The sequence below is a fragment of the Mesoplodon bidens genome (genome assembly GCF_964165515.1).
Source record: "Mesoplodon bidens genome assembly, chromosome: 13".
Lineage (NCBI taxonomy): Eukaryota > Metazoa > Chordata > Mammalia > Artiodactyla > Ziphiidae > Mesoplodon > Mesoplodon bidens.
This window is the reverse complement of record NC_138169.1, coordinates 32,615,061-32,628,480: the sequence shown is the minus strand read 5'-3', so window position 1 is coordinate 32,628,480 and position 13,420 is coordinate 32,615,061. Positions and strand designations below refer to the sequence as shown.

The following is a 13,420-nucleotide window of genomic DNA, read 5'->3' as shown; positions in this document are numbered from 1 at the left end:
AAATGGAGTGGACACTAGGGACAGGTGGAGCAAAACTCAGAACGAGTGATCACAGCTTCCTGAGAGTGTACCGTGTGCCACTGGCCGTCACTGAGCAGTGCAGGGTGTGAGACTTTTGTCCTGCCCTTCCCAAGATCGAACATGAAGTGGAGGCGGCCCCCGTGCAGCTGGAGCGTGGCGTAGTCAACCTGGTTCTGATGAGCCATGTAGTAAACCAGGCCACTGGAGGCGAACGTTCGGATACTTAGCTGGACCAAGAGCCTGGAGGGAAGCAAGAGTTCAGCTCTCAGGAATATGCTTTCACTTTTACTCTTTAACCTCAAAGAGAGACCCCAATAAGTGTTTCAACATTTATATTTAACATCTCAGGTCATTCATCCCTTCATCTACTTATCCGTTCATTCAACTCATGGTTACCGCGTCCCTCCCCCTGCCAGGAACGGTTCTAGGAGCAGAGGGTCAAGCAGTGAACTGAGGCAGGTCCCTCCCCCCTGAAACTAATACCAGAAATATATCAGAGGGTTACAACTGGGTCATGTGAAGGCCCAAGTGGGGGCTACAGTAAGTAGTCAGAGCAGGCAACTCTGAAAGATGGTTATTTCTGAGATCTGAATGCAAGACAGGAGGAAGCCCCACAAACCTCCGCAGGAAAGGCCTGCATTTCGTTTTCAGACAGTGCAGACTATGTGAAAACAAACCGTTTGATTCTGGTGGTCGGCCAGGAATCCCCAAGGGGGCCATGTGGGAGATGGCACCATATAGGGGTGGAGGAAGGTTTCGTCTGGGTGTCTTCCCACAGAAGGGAGCACAGGGTCACTGAGGCACATGGGGACGGGAAGGAGAGCATGGCGGATTTCAGTGTAAGTGCAGTGGGAAGTCACGGGAGGGTTTTAAGAAGGGGGATGGGCATGGCTGGATTTATATCTTAAAAAGAACCTGTGATGCGAAGAGCAGATCAGATGGGGCCAGGGTGACAGCAGGTGTCAGGCTGGCAGCTGTACCAGAGTCCACAGAGGCCAGGTTGGGGCTCAGACCAGGGTGGTTGGCGGGGGGGACGCGGAGGAGGTGAAGTAATACATGAAATGTTCTGGACGAAGAAGCCTCAGGACTTGCTGAGGGACTGAATTTGGAGAGCAAGGGAAAGAACAAGCTCTAGGTGTGGGCCTTGGGCAGCCAGGTGAATGGTGGTGACACCTGCAGACATGCAGGTTTCGGGGAGACGGTGAATTCTCTCTGGGTGCACTGAGGTTGAGAGGCCTGTCTCCATCCACGTGGAGATGTCCAGGTGGTTGGGTGTACAGCCCCTGAGTTCTAGGTGGAGCTCAGAGCTAGCGATGTGGGTGCTGTTGTGAATAGATGCCATTTCACAGCCACTGGAACACAGAAGGCGCCGTGGAGGGGAGGCGGGAGGGGCGGTGCCCCCTCTGATAGCAGAGGAGCCGGAGGAGGAGACTGAGCAGCGGGCGGGGCGGGGCGGAGGTGAGGGGAGCGTGGGGCCGGGGCCGCGGCCTCGAAGGACGCAGAGGGGTCCAGGGCGCTGATGCTGCTGAGCGCCTGGAGGGGGCGGCACCACCACGCACGGACGTGGCCGTAGCAGGGCTCCGACGACCTGGCAGGGAGCGAGGCGAGGCCGACCGGGTGGGGAGAGGAGGGAATGGGAGGCGGGGGAAGACAGCCAGCCACGTAAAGCAACTCTTCCAAGACGTTCCACTGTGAAGCAGAGCCGGGATATTGAGTGGGGTGGGCTGGGGTGTGCAGTGTACTGGAGCGTTTCTGTTTTGAAAGTTAGGAACTCCTAGAGAGGAAGTCGGCGCAGTGGTCACAAGCATCTGGGTGGGAGTCTGAGCAGGTGCCTCAATTTCCTGGTCTATAAAATGAAGATAATACCCTCCTCACAGGATAATTATGAGGACTAAGTTGGGGTTTGTATGTAAAATACCGAGACAGTCTCTGGTACAAGTGTTTGCTCCTTGGTCTCCCTGATGACGGGGTGATGGAGGTGATTCTGCGTGCTGACAGGATCAGGTATGAAAGAGGGAGAAATGGATGCTGCCCGTGTCCTGGGAGGAGGGGTGACGGCTCCAGTGGGCAAGGCGAGGACCCTTCCTCCAGGTGGCAGGGGAGAGGCGGGGGGACAGAGGCAGGGTGCTCCTTCTGATGGTGGACAGAGGACGGGCTCCTCAGTGAGGCAAGACAGCAGCTGGGGCATGAAGGGAGCTGTGGGGATGCATAGAGTTTTGAGAGAAAAGAAGCTATGAAAAATAGAAAATGTGAAGAAGTATACTGGCTCCCCATACGTTTGGAGTTTGGAGGTTCCATCTGAGATCTGTGGCCACAGCTTTAAAGTCAAACCAGGTAGGAAAAAGAGATGCATCTCTGCAGCCCTGACCACCAGCTTGGGTTCTGGTGTGGATTAGGCCCCGCATGGGCTTTACCTGGGGTCACAGTGAAGAGATGAGAGGGTTAAGGGAGTTTGCAGAGGAACACCTGTAATAAAGGCATCAAACCTGTCTGGGTAAGGGGGTAAACTGTGCTGTGGGAGATAGAAAAAGGGTGATGATGGTGAGAAAGCATGAGGGCTCAGGGGTCTTGATGCGGTTGAGGGACTGCTGGAGCCGGAAGTAAGGAGGAGGAAGAGGGTTTAGTAGGATGCTTAAGGTAGAGGTTGTGGAGGTGGGGTGGGTACTTAGGAAGTACTCAAGGGTGTGAGCATGGGGGAGGGTGGCTCGGAGGGGAGGACGAAAAGACAGACCTAAGCCAGAGGACCTCAAAGGTGAGGTGCTGGGCGGCTGCTGAACTCATGGGGAACGACGGCAGGGGCTGCAGAGAGAAGACACTGAGCTGAGATGTGTACTGGGGCGGTGAGCTCAGATGACACGGCAGAGGCACAGAGCACGGCAGGCCTGAAGGTGCGGGCCTCGGGGCTGAGCCACAGGAAGAGCGGGGAGGACCGTGGGTCCTCGGCCATGAGATCCCTGGGATGTGAGCCGGCTTCACCGAACGGAGAAGGGTCCCTGGGACAGGCACGTGGGAGGGCCGGGGGAACGTGCAGACGGGTGTGGGTGTGGCACCAGGAATTTGGGGGCACAGTGAAAGTTTAGGTAGTGAATGCCTTCATCAGATTAGTGAGTGCTTACTGTCGAATGGGGTTCAAAGGCCAGATGACCGATCCAGAGAACCTGGGATTCCAGAAGGAAGGGGGATTTAGATACCTACGTGCTTTCCTACATACACACAGAGAGGCAGCAACCAGCCATCATCAAGATGGGGTAAAGACAAACCACAGAACCCCACTTAACCATGTTTAAGCATCTGAGGTCCACAGAGGCTGCCTTCCTCTCTTCGCCTTCTCACTGCTGCCATATGGTGGCAAGTTGAACACTCCATGGTGAAACACAAGAAGCTTATTCTAGAAAAGACCCATTGCTGAAGCATACGTCCTGGATTCATCTAGCAGTGAGGATACCTCATGAGGACATCAGAGCAATGCCTACCTCTTTCTGACAGCCAGCTGATTAAAGGGCAGCACCAAGTGGCTGCCTTCTGCGAGGCCAAACTGGCGGGCGTTGGGGACGTACTCCGGGGCTCTGTCCACGGCACACAATTCCTGTAAGAGACGCACACGGTTCTCAGCCACGCACGACCAGGACCCCCACTAACACTGACGCGTTTTTCCATGAGGGAAACATCTCAGAAGCAATTGTGTCAGAGCACCAGCAACACAAACACACAGCACTGATTTTACCTTCTTTGCTTCGAACAGTTTACTACACACCCCTTTCTTTATCTGAGAAGGCAATTAGAGCTTTTGTTTTTCACCTCAGCCCCACTCAAGTTCACCTAAATTCCCATGAATTTACATCAGGCCTAAGGGGCAAAGGCCTTGCTCTGCGTCCCTGTGCCCCTGAAACCCCTGCTCTGGGGAGGGCCTGAGGATGTCAGCGGTTACAGGAGCACCTGCCTCACAAGCACCGGGCAGCTGTAAGTGCCCACAGGTGACAGGCTGAGCTAGTTCCACCCAGACAGGAGCAGGTGCAGCCAGGAGGAGCTGGGCTGGAGGGGAAGGTGCCCTGACTCTGGACCAAGTGAGGCCTTAGACTCAGTTTTCCAGGTCGGTGGACGGATGCTACCAAGACAACTGTCCTGAACTCAAAGATGTGCCCTGCTTGCAAGGTACTGCTTTTGTGTGATTGTGCCATCTAAATCAGAGTGTAAACTTTCAACCAAGGAAGTAGAGAAATCAGAAGAGGGAAAGAAAAGTGAAAACTGACAATGGCTGCTGTTAAAAATACTTGGTCAAACAGGCTTATCCTAGATGAATCAAATCTTATTTTTTAAAGCAACAATGATACGTATGATGGCCTATATAAATACTTATTTTCATGTTTCTGACTAAATCCAAAGTGATACTGAGTCCTTATAAAGCCTCTGCCTCAAAGCTGGCTGTGTGGCAACCAAAAGAGGTGCCCGAGCATTAGAGCTTGCAGCTCGGGACACTGCCATGTCTGATACACTGTTTTCTCAGAGAGCCATCCCGCTTGCCCCCCTGCTTCTCACAGGGGTGACCCTGTAACTCTCCCAGATTCCTTTGGAAAGTGGCTTCCAGCTGGTTCCTCCAGCCAATGGAAGGCAGTGCTGGGAGGCTGGAGGGTGAATGGGAGAAGCCGCATGTCTCTCCCTCCTTCCCGCCTCCCTGGCAGGGCCTGTCTTCTCTGTGCTCCAGTGCCCACTGGGAGACTCTCTGCTCAGACTCGCTCCCTGGGCAGTCCTGGCTCTTCCCTCTGTGTGCTCATTGCTCCTGTGTGCTCCTGCAGCTTTATCACGAGGTCCCCATTTTAATGTCCTCTGGGTGGTGCTCTTTTTTTCTGACTGGACCTGAACCACAGAATTAAAGAAAGCCCTTCTTACTGGACTTGGTAAAGGCTGGGGCTCTGGCGGGAGTTCGCCGTCCTCTCCATGGAGAGCCAGCTTTGGCCGTTCTGAGAGCAAGCAGGAGTCCAAGTCCACGTGTTCATAGCCAGTGGCACTAGTGAAATCCAAAAGTCTAGATACAAACAAAGTGTTTTCAAAATTAATGGAGATAATACAAACTAACCCATGAACCAAGGTCATGTGATTACTGAACACTTAAAATCCATTAAAAAACATTAATATACGTGTGCCACAACTACCGAAGCCCGTACGCCTAGATCCCATGCTCCGCAACAAGAGAAGCCACCGCAAGGAGAAGCCCACGCACCGCATACAAGAGTAGCCCCCACTTGCTGCCACTAGAGAAAGCTTGCATGCAGCAACAAAGACCCAATGCAGCCAATAATTAATTAATTAATTATTTTTTAAAAAACCCTACACACTACAATTCTTAAAGGCAAAACTATAGAGACAGAAGTGAGATTAGCGGCTGCCAGGGACTAAGCATGGGGGAGATGACTGACTACAAAGGGGCACAAGGAAACTTTTTGGGGGTGATGGCAATCAAATGTGTGGTAGTTATATAACTGTATGTATTTGTCAAAGCTCATCAAACTGTGCACCTAAAAGAGTTAATTTTGCTGTATTTAAATTATACCTCAATAAACCTGACTTTTTAAAAACAAACAAACATTAATATAATACTCTTAGAGTAACCAGATGGACCGTCTCCCCCAGTGACTAGAAGTCCACATAACCTCCCTTATCTACTGTGTTTGATTCTTCTGCCTGAAATGGCAGCCCCCTGTCCGCCCGCCCCACAGCCCATCCCCCTGTGTCTACCTGGCCGTTCCTGAGTGTCCCTCAGGAGTCGGCTCAAATGCTGTCACCTGCTCCTGCAGCCTTGGCTGGGCTGCCTTAGGGCAAGAAGATGGCTGTGGCTCCCACAGTGCTGCACAGCGGCCTCCATGAAACACTGGCTTCTTTCTCACAGTTTCCCTTTGCCAGGAAGTCGTGAACTACCCTTGTCATATGTCCCTTTACTCTACAACATGTCCCCTGTCTGCATGTCCTTTGGTGGCACTTTCTGAGGACATGGCTGTGAACAGTAGTACATAGATGTTTCTGCCCTATCAGGTTCCCAGTCTCATGACCTTCAGGAACAAGAAGATGCCTAATTGGTTAGTTAATAAACAATTGGGTGAATAAATATATCAAGTTACAAATAACTGCTCAAGGTTCTGACATCATCATTGTGTTGAAACCCAAGACGACGTTTTATTCTTTTAAATTTCAAGGCTCCTAAGAGGTTCCTTCACAGAGGACACTGCCACCATGAAAGATCCAAGTCCTTGCTCAAGGTCACAGAGCAGGTCAGCAGCCCAGCAAGGAGGGGAACTTCAGTCTCCTGACACTCGGGCACATTTATTTCCTCCTGTGCGGGTTCTGTCCACCCTCTCCCCCCCCACCGCCCAGGACAGAGCACAGCTTATGTCCCCCAGCATGCTGACCACAGCCAGAGGGGCAGTGAACAGGAAATAAATGCCTGTGGGCACATATAATTCCCTTCCTTATGGTCAGTTCCACGTGGGAGCAGAGACTTCCAGTTCTTAATCAGACAGTAATTGTTCTAGGAGGAGCCACTAATAATCTGAAGTTGCAAGTAGCCCAGCAGTAAAGGGTCCTTTAAAGCAATGAGCTCAAGACAGCAGGAAGCTTGTATCATAAAATCTCTACATTCTCAAAAATGCATGCCAGGAGACCTTCAAGATGGCAGAATAGTAAGACACGGAGATCACCTTCCTCCCCACAAATACATCAGAAATACATCTACATGTGGAGCAACTCCTACAGAACACCTACTGAACGCTGGCAGAAGACCTCAGACCTCCCAAAAGGCAAGAAACTCCCCACGTACCTGGGTAGGGCAAAAGAAAAAAGAAAAAACAGAGATAAAGGATAGGGACGGGACCTGCACCGGTGGGAGGGAGCCGTGAAGGAGGAAAGGTTTCCACACACTAGAAGCCCCTTCGCGGGCGGAGACGGCGGGTGGCGGTAGGGAAGCTTCGGAGCCACGGAGGAGAGTGCAGCAACAGGGGTGCGGAGGGCAAAGCAGAGAGATTCCTTCACAGAGGATCGGTGCCGACCAGCACTCACCAGCCCGAGAGGCTTGTCTGCTTACCCGCCGGGATGGGTGGGGGCTGGGAGCTGAGGCTCAGGCATCAGAGGTCGGATCCCAGAGAGAGGACTAGGGTTGGCAGCGTGAACACAGCCTGAAGGGGGCTAGTGCACCACGGCTGGCCGGGAGGGAGTCTGGGAAAAACTCTGGGCCTGCCTAAGAGGCAAGAGACCATTGTTTCAGGGTGTGCGAAGAGAGGGGATTCAGAGTTCCGCCTAAACGAGCTTCACAGATGGGCGTGAGCCGCGGCTATCAGCACGGACACCAGAGATGGGTATGAAATGCTAAGGCTGCTGCTGCAGCCACCAAGAAGCCTGTGTGCGAGCACAGGTCACTCTCCCCACCGCCCCTCCCGGGAGCCTGTGCGGCCCACCACTGCCAGGGTCCTGTGATCCAGGGACAACTTCCCCGGGAGAACACACGGCGCACCTCAGGCTGTTGCAACGTCACGCTGGCCTCTGCCGCCGCAGGCTCGCCCCGCATCCGTACCCCTCCCTCCCCCCAGCCTGAGTGAGCCAGAGACCCCGAATCAGCTGCTCCTTTAACCCCATCCTGTCTGGGCGGGGAACTGACACCCTCAGGCGACCTACACGCAGAGGCGGGGCTAAATCCAAAGCTGAACCCCAGGAGTTGTGCGAACAAAGAAGAGAAAGGGAGATCTCTCCCAGCAGTCTCAGGAGCAGTGGATTAGATCTCCACAATCAACTTGATGTACCCTGCATCTTGGGAATACCTGAATAGACAACAAATCATCCCAAAATTGAGGTGGTGGACTTTGGGAGCAACTGTAGACTTGAGTTTGCTTCCTGCATCTAATTTGTTTCTGGTTTTATGTTTATCTTAGTTTGGTAATTAGAGTTTATTATCATTAGTAGATTTGTTTATTGATTTGGTTGCTCTCTTCTTTTTATATATATATATATTTTCCTTTTTCTTTTTCTTTTTTTTTTTTTTTTTGTGGTACACGGCCCTCTCACTGTTGTGGCCTCTCCCGTTGCAGAGCACAGGCTCCGGACATGCAGGCTCAGCGGCCATGGCTCACGGGCCAAGTCGCTCTGCAGCATGTGGGATCTTCCCAGACCAGGGCAGGTTCCCCTACATTGGCAGGCGGACTCTCAACCACTGTGCCACCAGAAGCCCTCCTTTTTCTCTTTTTGTGAGTGTGTATGTGTATGCTTCTTTGTGTGATTTTGTCTGTATAGCTTTGCTTTTACCATTTGTCCTAAGGTTCTGTCTGTACATTCTGTTTTTATTTTTTTTTTAGTTTTTAGCAATTGCTGTCATTGGTGGATTTGTTTTTTGGTTTGGTTGCTCTCTTCTTTCTTCCTTTCTTTCTTTCTTTCTTTCTTTCTTTTCTTTTACTACTTTTTAATTTTTTTATTTTTAATAATTTAAAAAATTTTTATTTTAACAACTTAACTTTATTCTTTGTGTCTTTCTTTTTTTCTCCCTTTTTTTCTGAGCCATGGGGCTAACAGGGTCTTGGTGCTCTGGCCACATGTCAGGCCTGTGCCTCTGAGGAGGGAGAGCTGAGTTCAGGACATTGGTCCACCAGACACCTCCCGGCTCCACGTAATATCAAATGGTGAAAGCTCTCCCAGAGATTTCCATCTCAACGCTAAAACCCAGCTGCACTCAACGACCAGCAAGCTACAGTGCTGGACACACTATGCCAAACAACTAGCAAGACAGGAACACAACCTCACCCATTAGCAGTGAGGCTGCCTAAAATCTTAATAAGGTCACAGACACCCCAAAACACACCACTGGACACAGTCCTGCCCACCAGAAAGACAAGATCCAGCCTCATCCACCACAACACAGGCACCAGTCCCCTCCACCAGGAAGCCTACACAACCCACTGAACCAACCTTAGCCACTGCGGGCAGACGCCAAAAACAATGGGAACTACAAAACCTGCAGCCTGCGAAAAGGAGACCCCAAACACAGTAAGGTAAGCAAAATGAGAAGACAGAGAAGCACACAGCAGATGAAGGAGCAAGGTAAAAACCCACCAGACCAAACAAATGAAGGGGAAATAGAATTCAGAGTAATGATAGTAAAGATGATCCAGAATCTTGGAAACAGAATGGAGAAAATACAAGAAACGTTTAGCAAGGACCTAGAAGAACTAAAGAGCAAACAAACAATGATGAACAATGCAATAAATGAAATTAAAAATTCTCCAGAAGAAATCAATTGCAGAATAACTGAGGCAGAAGAATGGATAAGTGACCTGGAAGATAAATAGTGGAAATAACTACCACAGAGCAGAATAAGGAAACAAGAATGAAAAGAATTGAGGACAGTCTCAGAGAACTCTGGGACAACATTAAATGCACCAACATTTGAATTATAGGGGTCCAAGAAGAAGAAGAGATAAAGAAAGGGACTGAGAAAATATTTGAAGAGATTATAGTGGAAAACTTCCCTAATATGGGAAAGGAAATAGTTAATCAAGTGCAGGAATCACAGAGAGTCCCATACAGGATAAATCCAAGGAGAAACATGCCAAGACACATATTAATCAAACTATCAAAACTTAAATACAAAGAAAAAATATTATAAGCAGCAAGGGAAAAACAACAAATAACATACAAGGGAGTCCCCCTAAGGTTAAGAGCTGATCTTTCAGCAGAATCTCTGCAAGCCAAAAGGGAGTGGCAGGACATATTTAAAGTGATGAAAGGGAAAAACCTACAACCAAGATTACTCTACCTAGCAAGGATCTCATTCAGATTCGATGGAGAATTAAAACCTTTACAGACAAGCAAAAACTAAGAGAATTCAGCACCACCAAACCAGCTTTACAGCAAATGCTAAAGGAACTTCTCTAGGCAGGAAACACAAGAGGAGGAAAGGACCTACAATAACAAACCCAAAACAATTAAGAAAATGGTAATAGGAACATAAATATCGATAATTACCTTAATTGTAAATGGATTAAATGCTCCAGCCAAAAGACACAGACTGGCTGCATAGATACAAAAACAAGACCTGTATATATGCTGTCTACAAGAGACCCATTTCAGACCTAGGGACACATACAGACTGAAAGTAAGGGGATGTAAAAAGATATTCCATGCAAATGGAAATCAAAAGAAACTGGAGTAGCAATTCTCATATCAGACAAAATGGACTTTAAAATAAACACTATTACAAGAGACAAAGAAGGACACTACATAATGATCAAGGGATCAATCCAAGAAGAAGATATAACAATTGTAAATATTTATGCACCCAACATAGGAGCACCTCAATACATAAGGCAAATACTAACAGCCATAAAAGGGGAAATCAACAGTAACACAATCATAGTAGGGGACTTTAACACCCCACTTTCACAAATGGACAGATCATCCAAAATGAAAATAAATAAGGAAACACAAGCTTTAAATGATACATTAAACAAGATGGACTTAATTGATATTTATAGGACATTCCATCCAAAAGCAACAGAATACACTTTCTTCTCAAGTGCTCATGGAACATTCTCCAGGACAGATCATATCTTGGGTCACAAATCAAGCCTTGGTAAATTTAAGAAAATTGAAATCGTATCAAGTATCTTTTCCGACCACAACGCTATGAGACTAGATATCAATTACAGGAAAAAAATCTGTAAAAAATACAGAAACATGGAGGCTAAACAATACACTACTAAATAACCAAGAGGTCACTGAAGAGATCAAAGAGGAAATCAAAAAATACCTAGAAAAAAATGACAGTGAAAACACGACAACCCAAAACCTATGGCATGCAGCAAAAGCAGTTCTAAGGGGGAAGTTTACAGCAATACAATCCTACCTCAAGAAACAAGAAACATCTCAAATAAACAAGCTAACCTTACACCTAAAGCAATTAGAGAAAGAAGAACAAAAAACCCCCCAAAGTTAGCAGAAGGAAAGAAATCATAAAGATTAGATCAGAAATAAATGAGAAAGGAATGAAGCAAACAATAGCAAAGATCAATAAAACTAAAAGCTGGTTCTTTGAGAAGATAAACAAAATTGATAAACCATTAGCCAGACTCATCAAGAAAAAAAGGGAGAAGACTCAAATCAATAGAATTAGAAATGAAAAAGGAGAAGTAACAACTGACACTGCAGAAATACAAAATATCATGAGAGATTACTACAAGCAACTATATGCCAATAAAATGGACAACCTGGAAGAAATGGACAAATTCTTAGAAAAGCACAACCTTCTGAGACTGAACCAGGAAGAAATAGAAAATATAAACACACCAATCACAAGCACTGAAATTGAGACTGTGATTAAAAATCTTCCAACAGGGGCTTCCCTGGTGGCGCAGTGGTTGAGAGTCTGCCTGCCGATGCAGGGGACATGGGTTCGTGCCCCGGTCCGGGAGGATCCCACATGCCGCGGAGCAGCTGGGCCCGTGAGCCATGGCTGCTGAGCCTGCGAGTCCGGAGCCTGTGCTCTGCAAGGGGAGAGGCCGCAACAGTCAGAGGCCTGCGTACCGAAAAAAAAAAAAAAATCTTCCAACAAAAAGCCCAGGACCAGATGGCTTCACAGGTGAATTCTATCAAACATTTAGAGAAGAGCTAACACCTATCCTTCTCAAACTCTTCCAAAATATAGCAGAGGGAGGAACACTCCCAGACTCATTCTACAAGGCCATCATCACCCTGATACCAAAACCAGACAAAGATGTCACAAAGAAAGAAAACCAATATCACTGATGAACAAAGATGCAAAAATCCTCAACAAAATACTAGCAAACAGAATCCAACATTAAAAGGATCATACACCATGATCAAGTGGGGTTTATCCCAGGAATGGAAGGATTCTTCAGTATACGCAAGTCAATCAATGTGATAAACCATATTAACAAATTGAAGGAGAAAAACGATATGATCATGTCAATAGATGCAGAAAAAGCTTTTGACAAAATTCAACACCAATTTATGATAAAAACCCTCCAGAAAGTAGGCATAGAGGGAACTTACCTCAACATAATAAAGGCCATATATGACAAACCCACAGCCAACATCGTTCTCAATGGTGAAAAACAAAGCATTTCCTTTAAGATTGGGAACAAGACAAGGATGTCCCCTCTCACCACTATTATTCAACATAGTTTTGGAAGTTTTAGCCACAGCCATCAGAAAAGAAAAAGAAATAAAAGGAATCCAAACTGGAAAAGAAGAAGTAAAGCTGTCACTGTTTGCAGATGACATAATACTATACATAGAGAATCCTAAAGATGCTACCAGAAACTACTAGATCAATGAATTTGCTAAAGTACCAGGATACAAAATTAATGCACAGAAATCTCTTGCATTCCTATACACTAATGATGAAAAATCTGAAAGAGAAATTAAGGAAACACTCCCATTTACCACTGCAACAAAAAGAATAAAATACCTAGGAATAAACCTACCTAAGGAGACAAAAGACCTGTATGCAGAAAAGTATAAGACACTGATGAAAGAAATTAAAGATGATACAAACAAATGGAGAGATATACCATGCTCCTGGATTGGTAGAATCAACATTGTGAAAATGACTATACTACCCAAAGCAATCTACAGATTCAATGCAATCCCTATCAAACTACCAATGGATTTTTTCACAGAACTAGAACAAAAAATTACACAATTTGTATGGAAACACAAAAGACCCCAAATAGCCAAAGCAATCTTGGGAAAGAAAAACGGAGCTGGAGGAATCAGGCTCCCAGACTTCAGACTATACTACATAGGTACAGTAATCAATAGAGTATGGTACTGGCAGAAAAACTGATATATAGACCAATGGATAGAAAGGATAGAAAGCCCAGAGATAAACCCCTGCACCTATGGTCACCTTATTTTTGATAAAGGAGGCAAGAATATACAATGGAGAAAAGACAGCCTCTTCAGTAAGTGGTGCTGGGAAAACTGGACAGCTACATGTAAAAGAATGAAATTAGAACACTCCCTAACACCATACACGAAAATAAACTCAAAATTGATTAAAGACCTAAATGTAAGACCGGACACTATAAAACTCTTAGAGGAAAACATAGGCAGAACGCTCTATGACATAAATCACAGCAAGATCCTTTTTGACCCACTTCCTAGAGAAATGGAAATAAAAACAAAAATAAACAAATGGGACCTAATGAAACTAAAAAGCTTTTGCACAGCAAAGGAAAACATAAACAAGATGAAAAGACAACTCTCAGAATGGGAGAAAACATTTGCAAATGAAGCAACTGACAAAGGATTAATCTCCAAAGTTTACAAGCAGCACATGCAGCTCAATATCAAAAAAACAAACAACCCAATCCACAAATGGGCAGAAGACCTAAACAGACATTTC

General features: G+C 46.9%; 1 protein-coding gene across 1 annotated transcript in view; it reads right to left on the bottom strand.

Annotated features, from left to right (window-relative positions):
- The window catches only part of LAMA1 (laminin subunit alpha 1), a gene marked incomplete at its 5' end in the record, with an annotated part of 155,412 nt that overhangs the window by 7,796 nt on the left and 134,196 nt on the right, over positions 1-13,420 (bottom strand). The window contains 3 exons of the mRNA XM_081253245.1: positions 72-261; positions 3,495-3,607; positions 4,909-5,044. Coding sequence (XP_081109371.1) covers positions 72-261; positions 3,495-3,607; positions 4,909-5,044 — 439 coding nt within the window. The remainder of the gene's footprint in view (positions 1-71; positions 262-3,494; positions 3,608-4,908; positions 5,045-13,420) is intronic.